This window comes from Littorina saxatilis, linkage group LG14 (genome assembly GCF_037325665.1).
Source record: "Littorina saxatilis isolate snail1 linkage group LG14, US_GU_Lsax_2.0, whole genome shotgun sequence".
NCBI lineage: Eukaryota > Metazoa > Mollusca > Gastropoda > Littorinimorpha > Littorinidae > Littorina > Littorina saxatilis.
Genome location: NC_090258.1, coordinates 39,618,838 through 39,643,973, shown reverse-complemented (window position 1 = coordinate 39,643,973; position 25,136 = coordinate 39,618,838). Strand labels below are relative to the sequence as shown.

At 44.0% G+C, this 25,136-nt stretch overlaps 1 protein-coding gene across 1 annotated transcript in view; it reads right to left on the bottom strand.

The window, feature by feature from the left end:
- Positions 1 to 6,608: 6,608 nt before the first annotated feature.
- Positions 6,609 to 25,136, bottom strand: part of LOC138947746 (probable acyl-CoA dehydrogenase 6) — a 19,109-nt gene continuing 581 nt past the window's right edge. The window contains exons 2-9 of the mRNA XM_070319294.1: positions 23,796 to 23,916; positions 22,387 to 22,516; positions 18,581 to 18,687; positions 17,171 to 17,338; positions 15,718 to 15,891; positions 13,078 to 13,239; positions 11,791 to 11,941; positions 6,609 to 9,509 (exon numbers count right to left, since the gene is read on the bottom strand). Of these exons, the coding sequence (XP_070175395.1) occupies positions 9,407 to 9,509; positions 11,791 to 11,941; positions 13,078 to 13,239; positions 15,718 to 15,891; positions 17,171 to 17,338; positions 18,581 to 18,687; positions 22,387 to 22,516; positions 23,796 to 23,916 (1,116 nt within the window). The 3' untranslated portion in view covers positions 6,609 to 9,406. The remainder of the gene's footprint in view (positions 9,510 to 11,790; positions 11,942 to 13,077; positions 13,240 to 15,717; positions 15,892 to 17,170; positions 17,339 to 18,580; positions 18,688 to 22,386; positions 22,517 to 23,795; positions 23,917 to 25,136) is intronic.

The window sequence follows — 25,136 nt, the reverse complement described above, 5'->3', positions numbered from 1 at the left end:
AGTACAAATGCATAATCTGTGCCGTATAAAGTATGATACAAAAAGTGCAATTTGTTATTGAAATTTGTTTTTATTTCAAAAAGGTGGCGATGGTAATATATATATACACAGTTCACATCAAAGCCACCCACATAAAAGCTAATGCCCACATAATAACAACAGGATGTACAGCTAAAAACATCAAAACATGCAATCAAACAAAAGCAAAGGAAATTAGTAATCATCACAAACCAATGCTAGACTGCAACAACTATACTGCTACTATTTTGTGTTCTTAAAAAAAAACCTCTTCAGATAGCTAAAACGAAACACAGTTACCAGAACTGTCTCTTGAACACAATGCACATGATGGTTGCAACACAAAGTAACAAACAAAGAGAAGGGAAAAGTCGTCTTCAAGCGATAAACAAACACTTGTGTGAATCACTGCTTGCACACCTGCATTCACGCTCGCGCTCATACAAAGAGCATATATACACACACATGCACAAACACACACAGACAAACATAGATAACACACACACACACACACACACACACACACACACAAACATTATAAGATAACACACACACATACACTCATATACACACACACACATTATCACAGAATCAATAATTACTAGAACAGTGCATCATCCGAATAATTATGCAGTCACTGTTAAATAAAGGGTAAAACTATGTTAACCATGAACACGACAAAGCTAGACTTTAAAAAATATCAAAACTCAAATAAGTCATAATCTTCTTAATGGAGAAAATGTGCATGGGCTTCTTATATATACGACTTGTGGCTGTCTGTCTGTGTGTGTGTGTGTGTGTGTGTGTGTGTGTGTGTGTGTGTGTTCGCGATGCACGGCCAAAGTTCTTGATGGATCTGCTTCAAATTTGGTGGGCATATTCAGGTAGACCCCGGACACAACCTGGTCGATGAGAATTTTCAACACGTGCTCTCAGCGCGCAGCGCTGAACCGATTTTGGTTTTTCTGTTCATCTTCCCAGATCCATTCCCAGTAACTCTTCCTTATCTTCTCCAGTGTTTTGCGTTTATCTCCCTTCCTTCGTGTGGCGTCAATCCATATTCCCGTTACTATTTTTAGAAGGTCACTGTCCACAACGCTTTCATCCCGGCGAAGCCGGATATTCCCGTTACTATTTTTAGAAGGTCACTGTCCACAACGCTTTCATCCCGGCGAAGCCGGGTATTCCTCTACTTCTTCCCGGTATTCGGCTCTACTTCTTCCTGGAGAAGCCGGGTATCATTCGGTTCTACTTCTTTCCGGCGAAGCCGAGTACCCGGCGAAGCAGGTATTCATTCTAGTCAAAGCATATAATGCTACGGAAGTCAGCCATTTTTGCCAATATCCAAAAGCATATTGGCAATAACAATGACGCATGGTTCCGGTTTCTTCCACGTGTATAAAGTACACGCACCCCTCGCCAGGTTTGTTTATGTGACTAGTCGACAGACGATGCCATTTGCTTTGTGTGTGTTTTTGTTGTTGCTTAATGTGCATGACATACATTACGTGTAAAATCCAGTTCTTTAACAGGCAACAAACCTTGCACATTTCCAGAAGCTGCAATCTGAAGCGACCTTATCTCTGATTCCAGCAGACGATCTCTCCAATGTCACAAAATCGAAAATTTTTAATTAAATTTTGATTTAATATAATATACTTACCCAATTCTTATGAATGCATTGACTTTAGTCCCACATGCTAGATGTCGAAAAACCTCTCAAATTACCTGCCCTTAGTAGGGTGGTAACCAAGCTAAAAGCGACGCCATAGCCGTTGCTATGGCCTGACCTTGCTCGGTTACCCATAACACCCTGCGCACCACGTGAGCGCCAGCATCCGTAATAATCATTCGAGACTATTAGTCAAACAAACCCCCAAGGACATAATCCAGCGGGGACGGATGGGAGGGTATTAACTATAAGAATTGGGTAAGTATATTATATTAAATCAAAATTTAATTAAAAATTTTCGATTTAATCACATATTCTTACTCCAATTCTTATGAATGCAGATTCCTCCTAAAGGTGGAGGGAACCTACTTATGTCCTTGTAAGAACCTGCCCTGCAGCCACTAAAACCAGCAATGAACTGGAGCCGTCTAGCCGCGTGCAGGAGAAATCCCAAGGATAGAAACCGATGAACACATCATCTGACCTCCAGTAAGCCGTTTGCAAAGCTTCGCCTAGGCGACCAGAACGCAACACGGCAATAAATGTAGCAGAGCCCCTAGAGAGAGACAAATAAAAGATGTCTCTTTCGCTCCATTGTAAAGACATAAGAACCTGAGCTAAAGCTCGTGGTTCCAAAAGACAGTAACGTCAAAAAAGGGATTAAAAAAGTCTAACCAGACAGTTAGAAAATCCGAATCTCCCGGAGCGAAAATCCTCCCAAGAGGAGGGAATCAAACACCCGAGGATATTGACCAGGTTTCTGAAACCCCAAAACCTGGCCAAAAACCGTGAACAAACGGCACCAAAAGCCCTAAGGCTACATCCTCTGGCAAACCCCAAAAACGCATGCGCCTCGCTGCCCTATAGGGCTGAGGCCCAGAGTAAGTAGAACAAAGTCCCACGCGCTAACCAAGGGGGAGCCTCTAAACCTCATAAAACAAGGTCCTTGATCATGCCCACAAGAGGGCCATGAGCCACAGAAGAGAGGCCTATTTGCTTCAAAACAGCTTAGATAGCCGAGACGCCGGAACCTCAAAGAACAGGCCCAGCTGCCCAAAGCCAAAACTGAAGCAGAGGTGAAAAACCACCTGGCTTGAGAGAGGGGCGCTAAGGAGTTGCACCCCCGCTCTAAATCCCCAATTGGCCAAAGAGGCCAAACAAGGAGCATACACAGATAAAGTGGAGGAAATATATGCTTCGTGCCCAAAGAACAGAGTAAGAACCCATGATCTAAAACACAAACAGCACGCCTCCAGACCCGTAATCAGATGGGCCAACCCCTGAGCAAGCCCTGAGAGGACCTGCTGAGCGAGTCGGCCCGATCGCAGAGCTGGCCGGGGAGAAATTCCCCTGAGAAAATGATTTAGTGTGAAAACCCAATCAGAATCCCTTATACTCTGTCTGACAGGGAGTGAGAACTTGCTCACCCCAGCTAGTTCACATAAGAAGCAACAGACGAATTGCCCGAATGCAACAGGACCTGCCTGTAAATAGCCAAAAAGGAAAGGCTAGTAGACTAAGAGCTACTGCTCCTAACCTCAGGCAAAAGAGAAGCCCAAGGATTCACGTCTACATCACAGCCTCAAGACTGCAATCACCATTGCAGGCCCCATCTAGACGAAAACGCATCCAAAAAAGCGGTCTAAGTCCAGGGGGAAACAAAGCTAGGGAAAAAAGTCCCCTGAGCGATCCAAAAGGATTCCAGCCACCTTCCCGCGTGGAGGAACCCACTCTGGAGGCGGACCCTCATGTCCCAGACCTGTGAGGCCGAACCCCCCAAAAAACTTGAGGAAAGACTAGAGGGCCAGCATAGCTATCGATACCGTCCGACCGAAGATCGGGTCTAAAGACCCCGCAGAGGCCTGCTCTCGTGCCAGTCTGGCAGTGAAAAGCGCTAAAAGCCTCCCTATTCTCTCTTGTGTGAAGAATAAACCTTCCAAGAGACAAAGTCGAACAGCATGCCCAGGTAAAAAACCTGGGATAAGGACAGCTCGGAATTTTGCCTGGTTACTGAGAGCACCAGGCAAAAAGCCTGGTTCAACACCAAAAGGAAGTGCAGCTGACAAGCTGATTGACCTTGAAAAAGCTCAACCAGCCCCCGAGATAGTCCAGAGACCAACACCCCCAGAAACCGAGCCCTTTCCTGTGTGCAGAAACGCAGAAGGAAAGCTCATGTGAGAGCACCGAGGAAAATCTCAGCCAAAGCTGAAAGCTCTAGCCCATGCCGACCCACCTCCCGCAGAGAGGGAGGCGACACTGAACCAAAACACCCCTTTGTAACCGGGAGCGCATAAATGCGCTGCCAGAGGTCCACGAAGGAAGGGAAAGATTCCAGCTATTGAGTAGGTCTTAACAACCCCCGAAAAAGCCTGACCCTTGCTTCCTCCAACCAGCATGAAATCAAACCCCTTGTAGAGGAAGGAGATCACACCAAGCAAAAACAGTGTGGGCCTAAAACGTCACCGAGAAACTTCTCCGCTCAGTGACTACCCTAGCCCAAGCTGCCAGCAGCCTGGCTAAAGCCTTAACCAAGGCATCCTCCCTAACCCAAAAGAGCGTTCAGGGAGGAAAAGATTGCCTATAAGAAAGCACAGAAGAGAGTCTCAGCCAAAGCAGAAAACTCCAAACCATGCCATCCTAGCTCCTCCAGAGAGGAGAGGGAGGAGTAACATCATGAAAACTCCATGTTCCCTGTGGTCTGTAAACGAAGCCAGAAACTAGCCCCTGGCAATAAAAAGTGCAGATCAGACCCTGAGCCTGAAAATTCCCTGCTATCTTCTTCCGCACTAAAAGTGAGGACGAAGCAGCCTGAAACCCCGAAGCCAGCAGTCCCCTGCGTATAAAGCAGCGGGAAAGGTGTAGGCTGAAGACCACTATCCTAAGGTGCGGAACAAGCCAAAAGTGTGGCATGAGGTAGGCAATCACCGGAGACTCAGCAAATGAAACAAATTGCGAGAAAGCCTGTGAAAACCCAAAGCCATCCCGGAAGAGGAAGGAAGAGAGACACCCCCAACCTATCCGGGACAAAGTAAACTGCAACGGCAGCCGCTCTATGTATGGGAAGCCTACAACCAGTAGGCAACCCTATACACTCCCCCTCCTCCAACAAGGAGTCCGAACCTAACCACCAGTTGTGTAAAACACAAAAGGAGGGGAGACCGGGGAGGTCGCGCACTAAATACTCCTGCCGATAACACCGCCAAGAGTGTGGATGAAAAGCGTGATCCGCCTCTGACTGCCAACCCAACACCGCCCACCTGAACAAGAGGTGGGGGGAAGAGGGGTTGGTAACTGGCACAGATCTCTGCCGAGAAGGAGATAGAGTGGAGAAACAAGACAAAGCCGGGCCCGGCGCATCTTACCCCACCCGCTGTGCGAGAGAAGCAACCCAGTGCTAAGAACCAGACTACCTGGTTTGAACCACAACTCACCCCAAGTGGGGAGGGGGGTGGTCCAGCACAGCCGCAACCCCTAGAGGGGGTAAGGACTGAAACAGAGAAACGGCCGTAAACGGCCGATCCTCGCTCGACCACCTGCCAAAGTCAAGCAGCCCTATCACTCACCCACCCCTAGGAGGGGGGGGGGGGTGACCTATGCTGGCTAAGGACAATGACCACTGGCCAGGTGATACTATAGCCGAGTCCCCGCAGACCATTGTGAATACAAAGAATGGGAGACTGGAGAGAAAGAGTATATTCTGTCTCCGCCTGTCCCAGGTAGACAGCCGGCACCGCCCGTGCAGAGAACAAAACGGAGCAAAGCTCATTGTTCCCTGACCACTGTGCGAGACCCCCTGCCGAGAACAAAAGAGAGTCAAGCTCATTGTTCCGCGACCGCTACCCGCGACGAGCGCGGGCAGCTAACACAGCCACCTGTCCCAAATGGAGCAGAGAAGGAGTATGTAACGTAGCCTGGAAAGCCGTACATAGCACCCCCGCTGTGTAGAAAGGCCTCGATAGATGAGGAGACCGATTGTCAGGCCAGGCCATAGAGGCACAGACTGTGAAGACAGTCTAACAGCGCCCACCCCGTCCAACCCAGAGGGAGGGAAAGGGTGGACCCGCGACAAACGCGGGCAGCTAACACAGCCACCTGTCCCAAAAGGAGCAGAGAAGGAGTATGTAACGTAGCCCGGAAAGCCGTACATAGCACCCCCGCTGTGTAGAAAGGCCTGAGCCACTCCATGCCCCAGATGGGGAGGGGGGTGGCTCGTCACAGCAGTAAGAGCGACGGAGAGAGACGAACCGAGCAACGGCCGACCCCCCTCCGTCCACCTGCTGTAGTCCTATAGCCCACCGCCCGCCCACCCCGATAGGGGAGGCGAACGATTGTCGGGCCAGGACAATAGAGGTACAGACTGTGAAGACAGTCCAACAGCGCCCACCCCGTCCAACCCAGAGGGAGGGAAAGGGTGGAACGCTACTCCAGCCCCCACCCGATCCTGCCCGGTGGGCGGGAAAGAGTGAGCCACTGATACCCCCCCCCCCCCCCCCCCCCCACCCTGCCCCAAATGGAGCAGAGAAGGGGTATGTAACGTCGCCTGGAAAGCCGCCACCCGAACGCGCCCGGGGGGCGGGAAAGGGTGGGAAGCTAACACGGCCCCCTGCCCGCAAAGGGCAGAGTGGGACAAGCCCTGGCCGTGACTTACCGTGCCCCCCCACTCCCCCTTCCTCACGGTAAGGGGGCTGCATGACCGACCCAGCAGTGCTGTTATAAAGCAAGCCGAGCGGCCAAAGCAGGCGGGGAGCTGGCCCCCTCTCCTAAAGGAGAGAGTGCTCGCGAACAACCCAGTCTACCAGTGGCAGAAAGGACTGAACCGAACTGGCCGTTTGCACCAGGCGACGGTGCGACGCAGGAGCGCCCCCCCCTATCCCCCCCCATTGGCGGGGGGCTGCGTAACACACTGTGAAGTACCGGCGGTAATCAGAGTGATTAAACGCAGGCAGGGAGCAGGCCCCCCCTCCGAAAGGAAGGGGTGCTCGAGAACAGCCCAGAGCCACCAGAGGCAAAAAACGGGCTGAACCGAACAGGCCATTTGCACTTGACCACAGTGCGAAGCTGACGAACGGGAGGGCGGGAACCGCCGATCGCGCCTGAAACAGCTGAAAATACAGACCAAAACATCGTTAAGTCCCCCCAAAAGGAGGACATTGACTGATTCCTCTTACTCAGAGAAAGGGGAAAGAATAGCCACACGGCCACCCCCCCCCCCCCCCATCAGTCGCACCGACGACGATCCAACAAAAAGTCTATAAGGAGCCTAAAGGCTGATTAACCCCAACAGGGGAAGCGAGCTGTGAAAGAACTGAACCCACCCTCGGAGGGATAGGAACATAAAAAGAAGTGCTGTTTGACGGATCTACGACCCGCATAATAGGCAAATCAAAGTTCTTAGGCTACTCTTAGGTATAGTTTTCTAAACCAGGCTAAGAGCCTTGTCACCTTCCAGTCTCGCGCCAAGTTTAGCTTTGTTGTCGGCCATTTTAAGACCGGCGAAAAACAGTCACCCAGAACAAAAACTTCTGCGTGCGTGTTCAACACAAAGCTATCAACATTTATACCAAACATACACAGGAAAGATCTCACCAAAAGGTAGACGGACAGGTAGACCCCCAAGAACCGGCTAGCCTCAAGGACGAGCAGGCATGTGAAGGCCAAAAGTGAGAGCGAAATTCGGACACGTCCACCGTGTGTTGTCGAAAGTCGAGAATGATTATTACGGATGCTGGCGCTCACGTGGTGCGCAGGGTGTTATGGGTAACCGAGCAAGGTCAGGCCATAGCAACGGCTATGGCGTCGCTTTTAGCTTGGTTACCACCCTACTAAGGGCAGGTAATTTGAGAGGTTTTTCGACATCTAGCATGTGGGACTAAAGTCAATGCATTCATAAGAATTGGAGTAAGAATATGTGATTAAATCAGCAAACTCTCCTGTCACAGAGAACGTCCATTGTATAGTGCAATGTTGAAATGAAGTTACCGGTCTGAAACATTTAGTCGTTTCTTCTGAGACAATCCTTGTTCTCTTATCATCTACAGATTTACCGCAGTCTTCACCACGTGAATTCCCAACAGAAGTCAGACTTTCGAACATACAATCTACGTAGGCAAGCATGATATGTCATGACGTCATATGATTCCTAGCATATTGATGTATGCTAAACATCCGGTTATCTCGAGTTTTCTCCGTAATACATGTCCGTGGGTTTTTCAATGTTCGGTTATTTCCGTGGCTTCATGCGGAAAGGGAACCGTCGTCTGCAATCAACGACATGGACCTTTCTGGACCGGTACTTGTTGCTGACAAAAACATGATTTTAACACAGAATTTAATGTCAGAATAGCTATATAAACGCTATTGTGTTTTCATCGTAGCAATAGGGTCCGATATTTAGACTCGAACAAGTATAATGCGACTCGTCTTCGACTCGTCGGCATTATACTTGTCTCGTCTAAATACTATTGCTACGCTGAAAACACAATAGCTGTTAATATAGTACATGAAATCCCTGCACACTTTATTTTCCATTGTCTTGTTACAACATTGATTGGATTATCATAATTCCAAAAACACACTACAGGTGCAATCAGTGAACAGTGATATGATATTAATTAACTTTAACCACTTATCATAAATTTGTGTAAAAAAAAATTCATAACCAATTTATCCATAATCATTTATCAACATGTTTTACACTGAATCTTAATTTTTAAGTGATAAATGAATAGAAAAAGTTGGTTTCTGAAATTACTGCAATAAAATTCATAAATAAAACAGTTGCTACTGATATGTTCTTTCAAATCACATGTTTTAAACTTGAGCAAAAGACACCAGGAAATAGAATTGTCAAAACAGACTATTTCTTATCAATATTAGTTCACAACACAAAACTCTGTTTATAATGCTCGTTGTATAAAGGAAACCATGGTGATGGCTTGTGTGGCATTAAAATTCATGTCTTGACAAGCGCATAAGAATATGAATGTTTTAGTTTACTTTCATTCATTTGTTTGTTTGCTTAACGCCCAGCCGACCACAAAGGGCCATATCAGGGCGGTGCTGCTTTGACATATAACGTGCGCCACACACAAGACAGAAGTCGCAGTACAGGCTTCATTCATGTCTCACCCAGTCACATTATTCTGACACCGGACCAACCAGTCCTAGCACTAACCCCATAATGCCAGACGCCAGGCGGAGCAGCCACTAGATTGCCAATTTTAAAGTCTTAGGTATGACCCGGCCGGGGTTCGAACCCACGACCTCCCGATCACAGGGCGGACGTCTTACCACTAGGCCAACCGTGCCGGTTTTTCATTCATTCATATGTATTGTCCTGGCCTGGATGAAATGCACACAATGAGTGCTTCTGGGGTGATAACGCGAGACAACTCCTGTGATCTTGACGCGAGGTGGCGCCAGTTACCAGCTGAAAGAAAGAAGGGACATAACCTCACCAGAGAACCGCCCATTTTAACCACAGGGATACAATTTATCAATACTTCTGTGCAGTTACAATGTACATATATACAATTTCATTTTATACAATTGGAGACAGACCAATAATTATAGGAATTAAAAGGACAATGGCTGAAAGGCCAACAAATACAAATAAAAAAAATTTAAAAAATTCATTGCAAATACTGAGTTTTAGTCTTTGAATTCTCCTTTCCCTCTGCTCCTTCACTTTTACTTTCTTGTGAGGAATTAATGGCTTCAAGGCCTCTTGGGAGGGCGGGGCAACGTATCCATGTATTTGCATATGATTGACAGCATGACCTCATCTGCTCCACCTCCAATTGACAACAGGCGGAAGTCTCTGCAACAAAAAAAAAAAAAAAAAAAAATTCATTTTATACAATCGGAGACAGACCAATAATTATAGGAATTAAAAGGACAATGGCTGAAAGGCCAACAAATACAAATAAAAAAAAATTAAAAAATTCATAATTAGTTTGAGGATGAAAGTCCCTTGCTCATTTTAATGCTTGTTATTCTCTCAGGTGCCAGGAGGATGGTTCCGAATAACTCTCACTAATACTATACCCGCTTATGTCTCTGGATGGATAAACGGACGGACAGATGGATAGACAGACACACACAAGTACAAGTAATTAACAAGTCGCGTAAGGCGAAATTACTACATTTAGTCAAGCTGTGGAACTCACAGAATGAAACTGAACGTAGTCCGCCGCTAGTGCAAAAGGCAGTGAAAGTGACGAGCCTGTTTGGCGCGGTAGCGGTTGCGCTGTGCTTCATAGCAGGCTTTACTGTACCTCTCTTCGTTTTAACTTTCTGAGTGTGTTTTTAATCCAAACATATCATATCTATATGTTTTTGGAATCAGGAACCGACAAGGAATAAGATGAAAGTGTTTTTGAATTGATTTTGAACATTTAATTTTGATCATACTTTTTATATTTGTAATTTTCAGAGCTTGTTTTTAATCCAAATATAACATATTTATATGTTTTTGGAATCAGGAAATGATCAAGAATAAGATGAACGTAAATTTGGATCGTTTTATAATTTTTTATTTTTTTTTACAATTTTCAGATTTTTAATGACCAAAGTCATTGATTAATTTTTCAGCCACCAAGCTGAAATGCAATACCGAAGTCCGGCCTTCGTCGAAGATTGCTTGGCCAAAATTTCAATCAATTTGAGTGAAAAATGAGGGTGTGACAGTGCCGCCTCAACTTTTACAAAAAGCCGGATTGTGAAGGAAATCACGAATAACATTGACAAGCAAAGTTTATAGTGATAGCCTCCATGCTTTGAGAGCGCTAACCAGAGATAACAGAGTGACGTAGTAAATTGTGTGGCGCACGGATTGTAAATTCAACTCACTGGCCGAGAGAGTTGAAGTTGTAAATCGCAACGAAGATATCGTTACACTTAACCACTGTCCAGCGACAGGGAGGGGTTGTCACGGGAATCGACCGGGAGAAAGGAAGCCCGAGTAGAGCACTTAACAGTGCGTCGTGTAACCGGTCCTAAAGGAAAATAGCGGCCAGATGACAGTACTAAGGATCTGAGCAGCCGCCGGAATATTAACCCTTTAGACTCGCATAGCTGAGATTCGACGGGATTTCTAGAAGCTAGTGCACGGTTATTTTTGTCCGTAGAGTTGGACCATATTGGTCACAGGACGGTAGAAACTGAGTAGACCGAGGTCACCAGTAGCAGGAATTAGTAGTAAAATACATTTCCTAGTGAACAGCAATAGAAGCTGTGTAATTCTGCGTATGACCAGAATTAAAATATGTCTACAATATCTTAATTACTTAAGAGATAAGGAATACTTAGTAGACAGAACAGACGGTGTTTTAAGTCTGCCGTAGTAGAAACTATAACTGGTTTTTTTTGTTGACTACACACGAGCCGTGAGTAGATACCTGTAAACTAGATATCGTGTGCCTGTGAGTTCACAGACTGTTTTTGTAGTTTTATACCTCAGTGAAGGATAGAGTTTTGTCACTGCAATTGTGTACGAGATTGTCATCTCGAGTGTTTTTGCCTACCAAAACTGTGAGTACTGGATTTTGAGTACTTAACCTTTATATGTACATGATTGAGTGTATTTGTGTGTATGTTGTCATAGCTGATTAATACAGTGGAGGGAACCTACATTTGGAGTTGTGTTTGTTTCTGTGTGATAGCGTACCAGCGCATTTGCATTCATTCACACGGATATGACGTCATCAAAGACATTTATCGAAAAAAAGAAAAAAAAAGTCCGGGGATATCATTCCCAGGAACTCTCATGTCAAATTTCATAAAGATCGGTCCAGTAGTTTGGTCAAAACTTGACTAAATGTAAAAATAGGGTTGGTAGGTCAGCATTTTTGTTGTTGTTGTTGTTGTTGGTCAACTGTCACGTGTGTTGTTGAGCTCAAGGAGGTTACTTCACTTAGTCTCGGTTAGGTTTGCAAAATGTGCCAAAAGTTGGTTTTTTTGTGTGTGTGTTTTTTTAGAAATAAAAAAAAGTTTTAGGGTCAGGGGGGGAAAAAATAGGGTCGGTCGGGTTACCCTAAACCAACAATTTTTTTTTGTGCCTAAGGGTACCTCTTTTACCCAAAACATTTGAACAGACTGACCTATAGAATCTGCTGACCAGCACCTGACTGGTGAAGCCCATGCCGCCCCAGAACTGCAGACACTTGTCGGTCAACTCTCTGGCCAGTCGCCCCGCCTTTAGCTTGCACATAGACGCAAGTTTGGTCACGTCGTTGCCTTGGATATACAGTACTGAAAGCAAATCCAAACACAAAGAGACTGCCAACGTTCCAAAATTCAGAATCAAAAAACAAGAAAGTTTGTTATTGACAAAAAAAATACATAGTTAAGTGCACAGACAAACAAGTAACAAGAACAATTAGCTTGTTAGCTGATACATTCGATCAAGCCAATCTTCTTCTTCTTCTTCTGCGTTCGTGGGCTGAAACTCCCTCGTACACTCGTGTTTTTTGCACGGGTGGAGTTTTACGTGTATGGCCGTTTTTTACCCCGCCATTTAGGCAGCCATACGCCGTTTTCGGAGGAAGCATGCTGGGTATGTTCGTGTTTCTATAACCCACCGAACTCTGACATGGATTACAGGATCTTTTTCGTGCGCACTTGGTCTTGTGCTTGCGTGTACACATGGGGGTGTTCGGACACCGAGGAGAGTCTGCACACAAAGTTGACTCTGAGAAATAAATCTCTCGCCGAACGTGGGGACGAACTCACACTGACAGCGGCCAACTGCGGATACAAATCCAGCGCGCTACCAACTGAGCTACATCCCCACCCCATTCGATCAAGCTAACTTCTTGTTTACTTGTTTGTCTGTGCACTTTAAAGTCAACTTGACTTCTGGTCTTATTTTTGTAATGTTAGCTGTTTGTTTGTTTGTTTGTTTGTTTGCTTAACACCCAGCCGACCACGAAGGGCCATATCAGGGCGGTGCTGCTTTGACATTTTACGTGCGCCACACACAAGACAGAAGTCGCAGCACAGGCTTCATGTCTCACCCAGTCACATTATTCTGACACCGGACCAACCAGTCCTAGCACTAACCCCATAATGCCAGACGCCAGGTGGGCCACTAGATTGCCAATTTTATGACCCGGCCGGGGTTCCAACCCACGACCTCCCGATCACGGGGCGGACGCCTTACCACTAGGCCAACCGTGCCGGTTCAATGTTAGCTGTTGACTACAGTACCTACGGGACGCACAACAACAAAAATTTAGTGCATCCCCCGACCCGCTCTTTATAGGTTTAGTGCGTCCCGGGAACCCCTCCATGAATTTCTAGTAGGTAATCTGGGCTTATAATGCCTATAGGACGCCGGGATGCGCACTTTGGGAAGCCCTGTTCTTAGAACTACAATTTAAACTCACAAACAGATCTGTAGAGAAGCGCTCGCAACAGCTCAACTTCTGTCTCAAGCTCAGCCAGAGTGAAGTGTACTGTCTGGTTGTTCAGAATGGGCTGACCGAACGCCTTCCTCTCTCTTGTGTACTGGATTGTTTCAGCTATCAGCTTCTGCATTGGTAGAATCGCTGAAGAAAGAAACAAGTCACGTAAGGCGAAATTACTACATTTAGTCAAGCTGTGGAACTCACAGAATGAAACTGAACGTAGTCCGCCGCTAGTGCAAAAGGCAGTGAAAGTGACGAGCCTGTTTGGCGCGGTAGCGATTGCGCTGTGCTTCATAGCACGCTTTACTGTACCTCTCTTCGTTTTAACTTTCTGAGCGTGTTTTTAATCCAAACATATCATATCTATATGTTTTTGGAATCAGGAACCGACAAGGAATAAGATGAAATAGTTTTTAAAACGATTTCGGAAATTTAATTTTGATCATAATTTTTATATTTTTAATTTTCAGAGCTTGTTTTTAATCCAAATATAACATATGTATATGTTTTTGGAATCAGAAAATGACGAAGAATAAGATGAAATTGTTTTTGGATCGTTTAATTAAAAAATAATTTTAATTACAAGTTTCCGATTTTTAATGACCAAACTCACTCATTAGTTTTTAAGCCACCAAGCTGAAATGCAATACCAAACCCCGGCCTTCGTCGAAGATTGCTTTGCCAAAATTTCAATGGAAATGGAAAAATGAGGGTGTGACAGTGCCGCCTCAACTTTTACAAAAAGCCGGATATGACGTCATCAAAGGTTTATATCGAAAAAATGGAAAAAACGTCCGAGGATATCATACCCAGGAACTCTCATGTCAAATTTCATAAAGATCGGCCCAGTAGTTTAGTCTGAATCGCTCTACACACACACACAGACAGACAGACAGACAGACACACACACACATACACCACGACCCTCGTCTCGATTCCCCCCTCTATGTTAAAACATTTAGTCAAATGTAAAAAGAAGAGGTTAATTATAACAACTGGAAAACAATGTGTGGCGCTTGCTAGTGATACAAACCCTTGCAAGGACAGCTAAGACCCTTGCAAGCACAAACACAAGGACAAGCTCTCACACACACACACAGACACACATACACTCTCTCTCTCTCTCTCTCTCTCTCTCTCTCTCTCTCTCTCTCTCTCTCTTTCTCTCTCTCTCTCTCTCTCTCTCTCTCTCTCTCTCTCTCTCTCTCTCTCTCTCTCTCTCTCTCTCTCTCTCTCTCTCTCTGTGTCACACATCAATGCAAATAATGTCCTCTTCCCTATTGACATAAGAGTGATCAGTCAAATTATCCATGACAGGGGCGGACGAGGGGGGGGGGGGGGGGTGTTTCTGGTGTTTCCGGAACCGTCCCCCCCCCCCCCCCCCCCCCCCAGCCAAAAAATAAAAATATTTGTATGGTGCATTTCTTTATTTTACATTGAGTTTCAATTTTTGGGGTATTGATCAGTGACAAAATCTGCTGCCTGAAACTGGTAATGATCATCCTCAGAATGCACTAGATTGCACCATTTTGCATCCTTTTTTCAAAATGTTCAGGGGGGACATGCCCCCGGACCCCCCTAGCAAGCTAGGCGCTTTGCGCCGTCGGTTCGGCGCTTCGCGCTTTCACACCCATATCTTCACAATATACTTTTGGAACCCCCCCCCCCCCCCCCCCATAAAATGAACTGATCCGCCCCTGCATGATGAAAGTGCTTGCATGGAAGTGTCATCTGTGTACGTGCTTGCAAGTCTGCACTAGAGCTGCCTTAGCTGCAAAACTGCGATTTTGTGGGCTCAAAGTTTTAGAAGGTCTAATCAATATCACTTTGTCAGTTAGTGTGTTCTTGACACAAACTTTCCTCAATACCTCCTAATTAGCTACTTACCCCCCCCCCCCCCCCCCCCCCACCCCCCAATTTTTTTTCCTTTTTAATTAAAGAGTAAAATTAAAAAAATATTATGAATAAACTTGTGGAGAGATTTTCACCCTCATGCCCTCACTCACCCGTTCTGATTACTATAATTATCCCTGCAGATGTCCCCAAGCCCCCTCCCGGACAGTGTCAGTGGACCCTTCCTTTTCAAGAGTCCCCTCAATTTAAGACTGCTTCCATTTCAAGACTCTGTTTGTTCACATATGTTCTCTTCATAACCTCTGTAGATTTAATTACCTCCATTTTAAGACTGTTTGTTCACATGTTCTCTTCATAACCTCTGTAGATTTAATTACCTCCATTTTAAGACTGTTTGTTCACATGTTCTCTTCATAACCTCTGTAGATTTATACCTCCATTTTAAGACTGTTTGTTCACATGTTCTCCTCATAACCTCTGTAAATTTACCTCCATTTTAAGACTATTTGTTCACATGTTCTCTTCATAACCTCTGTAAATTTACCTCCATTTTAAGACTATTTGTTCACATGTTCTCTTCATAACCTCTGTAAATTTACATCCATTTTAAGACTCCCTCTATTCATAGTTAATATGTAAAGCGCGGAGAGAATAGATTACTATGGTTCGTGCAATATCTATAAGCTGTCATTATTATTATTATTATTATTATTATTATTATTATTATTATTGTCTTCATCATCTGTTGGAATAATCAAGTGTTACCTGCAGCTGTCCCCCACAGACGTTCCTCCTGGAACTGCAGCATCTGGTACGTGAAGCCCATGCCCTCCTCCCCGATGATGTGTGACCTGGGCACTCGCACGTCCTCAAAGAACACCTGGGCCGTGTCCGAACTCCACATGCCAAGCTTGTCGATCTTCTTCGTAATGTGAACACCTTTAAAAAAAGAACATTCACAGCCCTGAAAGTCCAAAAAATGGTGTACTAGCCTTTGGCTAGTGATTCTGAAAATGTACTAGCCAGAGAGCAAACTTTACCAGCCAAACCAACAATTTGTTTCAGCATCTTTACTCGCATGTGGCGAGTAGATGAAAATTTTTACTCGCCAGTTACATGTTTCTACTCGCCATGGCGAGTAAAAATACTCGCCACTTTCAGGCCTGATTCATTTAATCATACAAAGTAATTGCTTAGTTAATAAAAACAACAAAATACAGTGGAACCCTCCTTTTAAGACCTCCAGAAATCTGAGAAAATCGGGTCTTAGAAAGGAGGCAGTCTTAAAATGGGGGTAATTTTACAGAGGTTATGAACAGAAAGTCTGAGAAAACAAGGTCTTAAAAAAGAGGGAGTCTTAAATTGGGGCGCCTTAAAAGGGGGTTCCAATGCAACACAGTTTTTCAACTTCTTTGCAAACAGAGATGAGCAGCAAATACAGTGGAAGCCCCCTTTTAACTTAACACCCTTTCAAGATCTTGCTTTTTTAGATTTTTTGTTGATATAATCTCTCTGAGTTTACAGTGGACCGTCCTTCCAAGACATACACACATCTGAGAAAATCATGTCTTAAATTGGAGTGACTATTCTTCTTTTTTCTTCTTCTGCGTTCGTGGGCTGAAACTCCCACGTACACTCGTGTTTTTGCACGAGTGGAATTTTACGTGTATGACCGTTTTTACCCCGCCATTTAGGCAGCCATACGACGCTTTCGGAGGAAGCATGCTGGGTATTTTCGTGTTTCTATAACCCACCGAACTCTGACATGGATTACAGGATCTTTTAGGTGCGCACTTGGTCTTGTGCTTGCGTGTACACACGGAGGGGGATAAGTCACTAAGCAGGTCTGCACATAAGTTGACCTGGGAGATCGGAAAAATCTCCACACTTAACCCACCAGGCGGCCGCGGCCGGGATTTGAACCCTCGACCTTCCGATTAAGAGGCCGACGTCTTACCACCACGCCACAGCGCCCGTCAAGGAGGGACTATTAAAACGAAGGTCAATCTACAGAGGTTGTCAACAATCTGAAAAAGTAATGTCTGAAAAAGGGGGGGGAGTCCTACATTTGGGAGGGGTCTTAAAAGGGGGGTTCCACTGTATCGATTATTTAATAAAAACAACAAAACAACCGAGTCTATCAACTACTTTGTGATCAGAATTCAAATTTTAGTTGCAATGTTCAGATATCTTAAGAAACACACGTCCATGCACTTACCAGGCAAGTCCATGGGCAGACACATGAGAGATTTACTCTTGTGTGGCGGGCCGGTGTTGGTGTTGGCTAGCAGACACATCCAGTCGGCCTGAGTGCCGTTGGTTGTCCACATCTTTCCCCCGTTTATGATCAGGTCGTCTCCCCTGGCTTCTGCTCTCGTCTCAATGCCTGTCAAACAGCATTCTAACGTCAGAAATGTCATGAGCTTGCAAATAAAAAATAACAGTTAATAAATTAAAAAGCAAGCAAAAAAACATACACACAAACGGGAAGACACACACACACTACACAACAAACAATAATCCGACCGCAATCATAAATGTATATCAATGAGCCAGTGTAGAATTAGGGAAACAACTTCTGTTTTGTTTCTCAAAATAATTCACTTATCCATTTGATTTTGTCCCCTAAACTTATTTCCCTCTTCATACGAAATAAAAACTAGCGCCTCATTACTAACTTGCAGTAATTAAAGTGTACATTTCTTTGCAGTATATGCTAGTTACAAGAACAATATTAGCTGCTTGCATATTACATCCTTAAAATACAGTGATCCCAGAATAAATTACTTGTATCCCATTTGTAATATTGAACTTCAATCTTCCCCCAAAAACTAATCAACAGATACATTGTACATGGTTTAAACACTAAAAAACCAAAGTTCATACAATAAATTGAAATAAAGATGAAGTCAACACGAACATGAAGCAACAAAAAACAAAAACACTCTCTCAATTAAAATGTTGACGAATTAATTTGTATACCAGGCAAGCATTAATCTTGAACAGTTATATTGTTATTTCCACCAATTTCTAAACATGTTTCTCAGACTCACGTTAGACCACTTCAACTCTTGGTATTTGAATGGGTAATTAATTGAATACAAAACTGGTTACCATAACCAATTAAGTAAAGAATATCATTACTTTGTGGGCGGCATCAATCAAAACGCCCATGTCAATCCGGATCAGTGACGGACCCAGACATGAACATAACAAGCCAAATCCTCCATGTTACGACCCTCCAAATAACGACTGAATTTCGGTAACACTTTCAAAGTCGTAAGACAGAGGTACCACTGTACGTATGTACAAAGAAATCAGATAGAAACAAGTCGCGTAAGGCGAAAATACAACATTTAGTCAAGTAGCTGTCGAACTCACAGAATGAAACTGAACGCAATGCAACGCAGCAAGACCGTATACTCGTAGCATCGTCAGTCCACCGCTCACGGCAAAAGCAGTGAAATTGACAAGAAGAGCGGGGTAGTACTTGCGCTGAGAACGATGGCCTAGCTAGCGTTTCGAACCCACACCGATAAAACTGCTTACAAAGCCAGTACGCTACCGACTGAGTTCCAGACCCATCACAACAACATACAGACATAGAGAGGGAAAAAAAGTCTCTTACTGGCAACATCGGAGCCTGAACCCACTTCACTGACACCAAGGCAGGACACAAACTCGCCAAGGATAGACGGCGCCAGGAATTCTTTCTTCAGCTTGTCACTACCAAACCTGCACAAAAATTAATTCAGTGAGAAAATGATTAGTACAGTGGAACCCCCTATTTAAGACCTCCGAAAATCAGTCTTGAAAGGAGGGAGTCTTAAGACAGAGGTTATGAACAAAAAATCTGAGAAAATAGGGTCTTAAAATGGAGGGAGTCTTAAAATGGAGGGAGTCTTAAAATGGAGGGAGTCTTAAAATGGAGGGAGTCTTAAAATGGAGGGAGTCTTAAAATGGAGGGAGTCCTAAAGTGGAGGGAGTTTTAAAGTGGAGGGAGTCTTAAAATGGAGGGAGTCTTAAAATGGAGGGAGTCTTAAAATAGACTCATATATAGAGGGAGTCTTAAAATAGAGGGAGTCTTAAATTGGGGGGTTCCAGTCTGTATCATGAGACATAAAGGAGACAGTTTTGTTAACGCACACTAGCTTCCACAAGTCCAACCACAGCAGCCATGCCTTGTGGAGATCTATTTGTTCTACAGCAGTGACTGAATCCAAATAAATGGCTTCACAATGGCTTCAAAATCTACATCTTTTTGATGATTGATGATGAAAACAGACTGTGAGCATGTTATACATGACAGACCTTACACAATTCCAAAGTGAGATGGGACTCTTAAAAAGGTGCAAGGCATATGGGAACAAAATTCCCCATCCCTACTCCCACTACTACTATCTTTAAGTACCTAAAAATGTACCCACAATACGGTTTCATAAATTACTAGTGCGCCCTGCGCCATTGGCGCATTACATCTAAAAATGTCCCATCACAATTCCCTTCAGTGCGTCAAAGGGCACATTGAGATTACGTACCACTGCGCCACCAAATGTACACTCAAATTACGTCGAATCACACACACACACACACTCAAACACATACAGAGATAATTAACACGATATAGCGGCTAATTCTCTGATGGCACCATATATTGCACCATTTTGCATCTTTAGTCAAAATGCGTACAAGCCTCTTTGGCGCTTCTTGCCTATGACTACGTCCCATCGGAATTTGGTTGAGGGGGACAAATGTCCCATTGCCTTTTTCTCCCAGGCTAAACCCTGCCACAATAATGCAGAAAGCTTGGCTGTACTATATGCTTTTAGTTGATTTCAAAACTCTTATCTAATGTTTGTTACTTTTTCCTTTCCACTCATGTCTCTCTGGCCGATTGACGGATGATTGCAAAGTTTTAGAAGAGAAGAAACAGCTAAGGCCCCCCCCCCAAAAAATAGTCTGTTTACGGTAACCCGACCGACCCTATTTTTTTCGCGAGACCCTAGACTTTTTTTTGGCATTTGGGGAAAAAACAAAAAGAAAAAAAAAATCCTGACCTACCGACCCTATTTTTTGGGCCTATGTTACCGTAAACAGACCTTTTTTTTTTTTTGCCTAAGCGGTGAAACGAAAGCAATTCTGTGCATTTTTACGGCCCATGGACAACCAACAGCAAAGTTGACAGACTGTTCGTGTCAAGCCCCAGAGCATATGTGACCCTCCACCACGAAATGAGTCGCATGTCACCTTTGCATGATTTTCATATTTGTACATTTTCATAAAGAGATTTTTATGCTCTATCCAGTGGTGAAAACCATTTTAAAAAAGAGCAAAAACTGTTTGAGTTATAAGCCTGTGACTAAGGTGACCCTCACACTGTTACCAGACACTCCCCGGACTTATATTAAGCCCAGCGCAGAACCGCGCGAGGTGACATGCGACTCATTTCGTGGTGGAGGGTCACATATGTAGCATCAAGTAATATGACATATACTTCAGTGACAAAGAGCAAAGCCTGAGACAATAGAGACTGGATCACCTGAGATCACAGACGACGTGTTGTGAACCACCCAAAGAGTTTAATTTCCTTGTTGCAAGAGACCAAGGGAAAAAGTCAGCATTCCTACTCTCTTATTTTTACATACCAGATTACCTCCCTTATTTTATCAGTCGATTCCAATACTTTCTGTGATTCTTGTTTGGATTGCCAGATGTATTCCCCAAAAAGACACAGTCACTATAACATTGTCTTTATACGCTACTAGTCGTAATTGAAGAATCGCAAAACAAATAAGGTGAATTAACAGAACGACGAATAAACAATCGCTACAGAACATTCACATAACTAAAACTTATTATATATCAATGTTTTGTATCTTGTGATTTCTGAAATGTTTCATAAATTAAACTCTCTTGCTTTTTGAGTCTTGAATTTGGAACGTTATAGCAGTCTATCTATTTCAAATTTATGTGGATTTTTTTTTCTTCTGCATGCAGCTATACTTTTTTCTTTTTGTTTTGACATCAGTGTGCAGAGCAGATATCTGGCAAGACTGTTGATACGGCTAAACCCCCTTTCAAGACCCTCTCATTTAAGACTGCGGCCCACAACCGCTCCCCCCCCCCTCCTCCTCTTTCAGTCCTTCCTCTTTCAGATTTTGTGTTCATAACAGGTCAGTAAATTTACCACCATATTAAGAGATTTTTAAGGCCTGATTTAGAGGTAATATTCCACAGGGGAGGGGGGTTCTAGAACACATGACACATTTAGCAGAGACAAAGAGCAAAGAAGGAAAGCCTGAGCAGTGATGTACATTTTAGTCGGTCTCCGGTCTCTGACCGATCCAATTTCCCCAGGACCTATAGCTTTAACCCCAGCAGGACACAGGTCCGATTAACCTACAGAAGAAGTGGTCAAGGGTCCGATCGTTTTTGACAATGAAGCGGACATGCGGACTGTTCAATTTTCAAGAGGAAAGCTTGTTTCGGTTTTGCCAAGCGAAAGTAAACACTGCGTGAGGAAAGCTGGTTTCGGTTTTGCCAAGCGAAAGTATGCACTGCGTGTGACCAGTTTGTTGAGTGAACGAGGCACCATATGGGATCTGATTCTTTGAATTAATTTATCCTCAAGTTGGATCAAGAAGAAAAAAAGAAAACCGAACCCATATGGTGCCTCGAGTGCATTCATTGACTCAGCAATAAATCGTTTAAACCAATGGGAACCACCCGTGCATGTTCGCACATGCGCAAGGCATTACTTTTCGTCATAATATCCGGAAAAACCGTTGTGCGTTCGAACGAAAATAAAACAAAAGAGAAACGACATGGGTCCGAAAAAAAAGCTCAAAGCAGATAAAAATCAGCAGACATTGATGTCCATGCTGCGTTCGCCAGCCACTGTGGCTTCAGCTGAACCAACAACAACGTCAACCGAGAATTTAAACTGAAAAATCTTTTTAAATGCGGTTTTACGAGTCGTGTTTTTGTCCTATTGAAATTGCAATATCAGGACACTGTGTCCTATTGATTTTCAGTCTTCAGGACAATTGTCCTAAAGGCTGCTAGAAAAATGTACATCACTGCCTGAGACGCTAGCACGATCTAGATCAGCACTTTTCAGGACGTGTACGGGTAATGTCATCAAATCTAGTTTTTACATTACGCGTTTGCCAAGATCTGCAGTCTTGGTGAGAGCAAAACAACGTATGCATTTGGAACATTGGATAAAAAAAGTGAGTCAAGGGTGACGCAATATCTACCTGTACACATACAGGTCTTTGCTACACGTTCGACCATCTACAACACTGTAATAAAGACTGGATCACCTGAGATCACAGTTGTGTTGTGAATCTCCAAAAGTTTTCTTGTTGCAAGAGTCCATGGGGAGAGGGGGGGGGGGGGTGTTGGGGGTGTTGGGGGGTTCTAGTACTGTACTTGGCCAGTGCTGGGGTAGTCATGTCGGTCTGTACCCCGATGGCCATGGGAATCCCTCCACACTTGATGCTGCCCAGTTCCTCTGCCACTGCCACGCTGTAGCTATAGTCCAGTCCCAGCCCTCCATACTCTGCAAGGGAATTAAGCAGGGATGGCCAAATCTCAAAATGTTAACTCGCCAGCCAGGCGAGTAACTTCAAGGAAGTCACTAGCCCGCCAGAAATGTTGCTAGTCCGGTACATATCACACAACAAATTATGAGTGTCAGTTTTCTTTACTCAATTAAACAGGAGCCTAGTTTTCGTTTCACCAAAACATGACGATGATTCTGCAGACGACAGAAGTTCCTGCATCTGCAGTGTTTGTATGGCTTTAAAACTGGATAGTACAACCAACAGTTTTGACAGTACACGTATAAAGATAAGGTACAGCATGTAGTGCTGTGAGCTTATCCTCATGACAATTTGGGCTGCTTTCAAGAGGGGGAAAGTGAGTTGCCATATGTGACCCTCCACCACAGAATGAGTCGCATGTCACCTTTGCATGATTTTCATATTTTTACATTTTCATAAAGTGTTTTTTATGCTCTATCCAGTGGTGAAAACCGTTTTTGAAAAGAGCGAAAACTGTTTGAGTTATAAGCCTGTGACTAAGGTGACCCTCACACTGTTACCAGACACTCCCCGGACTTATATTAAGCCTAGCGCAGAACCGCGCGAGGTGACATGCGACTCATTTCGTGGTGGAGGGTCACATATATATCTACCACGCTACCCAATTTGACTTTTTCCAGCATGAGTGTGTTCAATTTTTGTTACCAAGCCCTGAGAATTACGCTGTAATTTTGGGATCTTTATTGTCCACATATGTGCACACGAGGGAGTTCAGACACTGAGGAGAGCCTGCATAAAGTTGACTCTGGGAAATAAATCCCTTGCTGAACGTAGTGATCGAACCAACGCCTTGTATTGTAACTGTATGACTACTTTTGATATCCTGTTTTTTTTCAGATTTTCTGATCATATCATCTGTTATACATGTATGTATTCATCTCCATTTTAAGACACCCTTCTTTTCAAGACCTGTTTTTCCATTATTGGCGTTAACCGGTAATTACCGATATTTTACCGGTTGAAATCAGAAAATACCGGAACAAAATTGGCTGCCAGTATGACTTACGGGTTGATTTTTAGAACTACCGTTTTTTTCGCAGGTAAAACAACAAAACCAGTACTCTGAGTTGGACTCTCACTGGTTCCAATGATCAGACTACAGGTTTTTTTCAGGACTGTTTGCATCATCAACATTGTCATTTGCAAACCGGTTTGAAAAAATACTAGCGCCATCACTGGTTTTTCATTTGTTTAAGGCTGTACATTGTACATGTAAAAAGAGGGGTCCCACTGTACCTTTGGGTTTGGTGACGCCCAGAAAGCCTGCCTCTCCCAGTTTCTTGAAGACAGTGTGCGCTGGAAACAGTCCCTCTGCCTCCCACAAGTCCACAAAAGGGTTGATCTCAGCGTGTATCAGCTATAAAAACAAAAAAAAACACGACACATTTATGTTTTACATTTATGGAAAGACTCATGATATTTTCTTAATATTTTTCTCGGGACTGGGTGGCCGAGTGGTAAGTGCACTTGCCTCGGAAGCGAGAGGTTGCGAGTTCGACCCTGGGTCGGGGCGTAAGCAATTTTCTTCCCCCTTTTCTAGCCCATGTGGTGGGTTCAAGTGCTAGTCTTTCGGATGAGACGAAAAACCGAGGTCCCTTCGTGTACACTACATTGGGGTATGCACGTTAAAGATCCCACGATTGACAAAAGGGTCTTTTCTGGCAAAATTGTATAGGCATAGATAAAAAATGTCCACCAAATACCCGTGTGACTTGGAATAATAGGCCGTGAAAAGTAAATATTCGCCGTAATGGCTTGAGATTTACTGGCCGATGTGAATGCGTGATATATTGTGTACAAAATTCCATATCTCACACGGCAGAAATTAATATGTAAAGCGCTTAGAGAACGTCAAGCGCTATATAAATCTCCCATATATATAAATAAATAAATAAATATTCTTCCCAATTATCAAAACATATTGGGAATATGAATAAAATCTGATTTATGTCAATTTTAGAATAGCTGTATATCATGTCTCTGGTATACTCTGTGTGTGTGTGTGTGTGTGTGTGTGTGTGTGTGTGCGTGCACTATGTGTGTCACAGTGTGCATGGGTGCATGTGTGCACTCTGTGTGTGTGTGTACTCTGTTTGTGTGTGTGTTTGCACTGTGTGTGTGTGTGTGTGGGGGGGGGTTGGCACTGCGTGTGTGTGCTATTGTTTGTTCTTGTTAATTTATATCAGATTCAGACCATGTAAGTTTTAATATTTTACATATTAAGGCCAAAAACAAAAAATAGGTGTGGTTACGGTAACCCGACTGACCCTATTTTTTTCGCGCAACCCTAGACTTTTTTTGGGGCATTTGGGGAAAAAAAACTTTTGTTTTTTTGGCAAAATAACGTAAAAATATGGTTTTTTGAAAAAATAAATAAAAATCCCGACCTACCGACCCTATTTTTTGGGCCTATGTTACCGTAAACAGACCTATTTTCTTTTTTGCCTAACCTCTTAACAATTAATTGAGCATGCACCCTGGTTCAGAAAGAGAGAGAGAGAGAAAGAGAGAGAGAGAGAAAGAGAGAGAGAGAGAGAGAGAGGGGGGGTAATCTTAAACACAGAACTTGTTTTACAA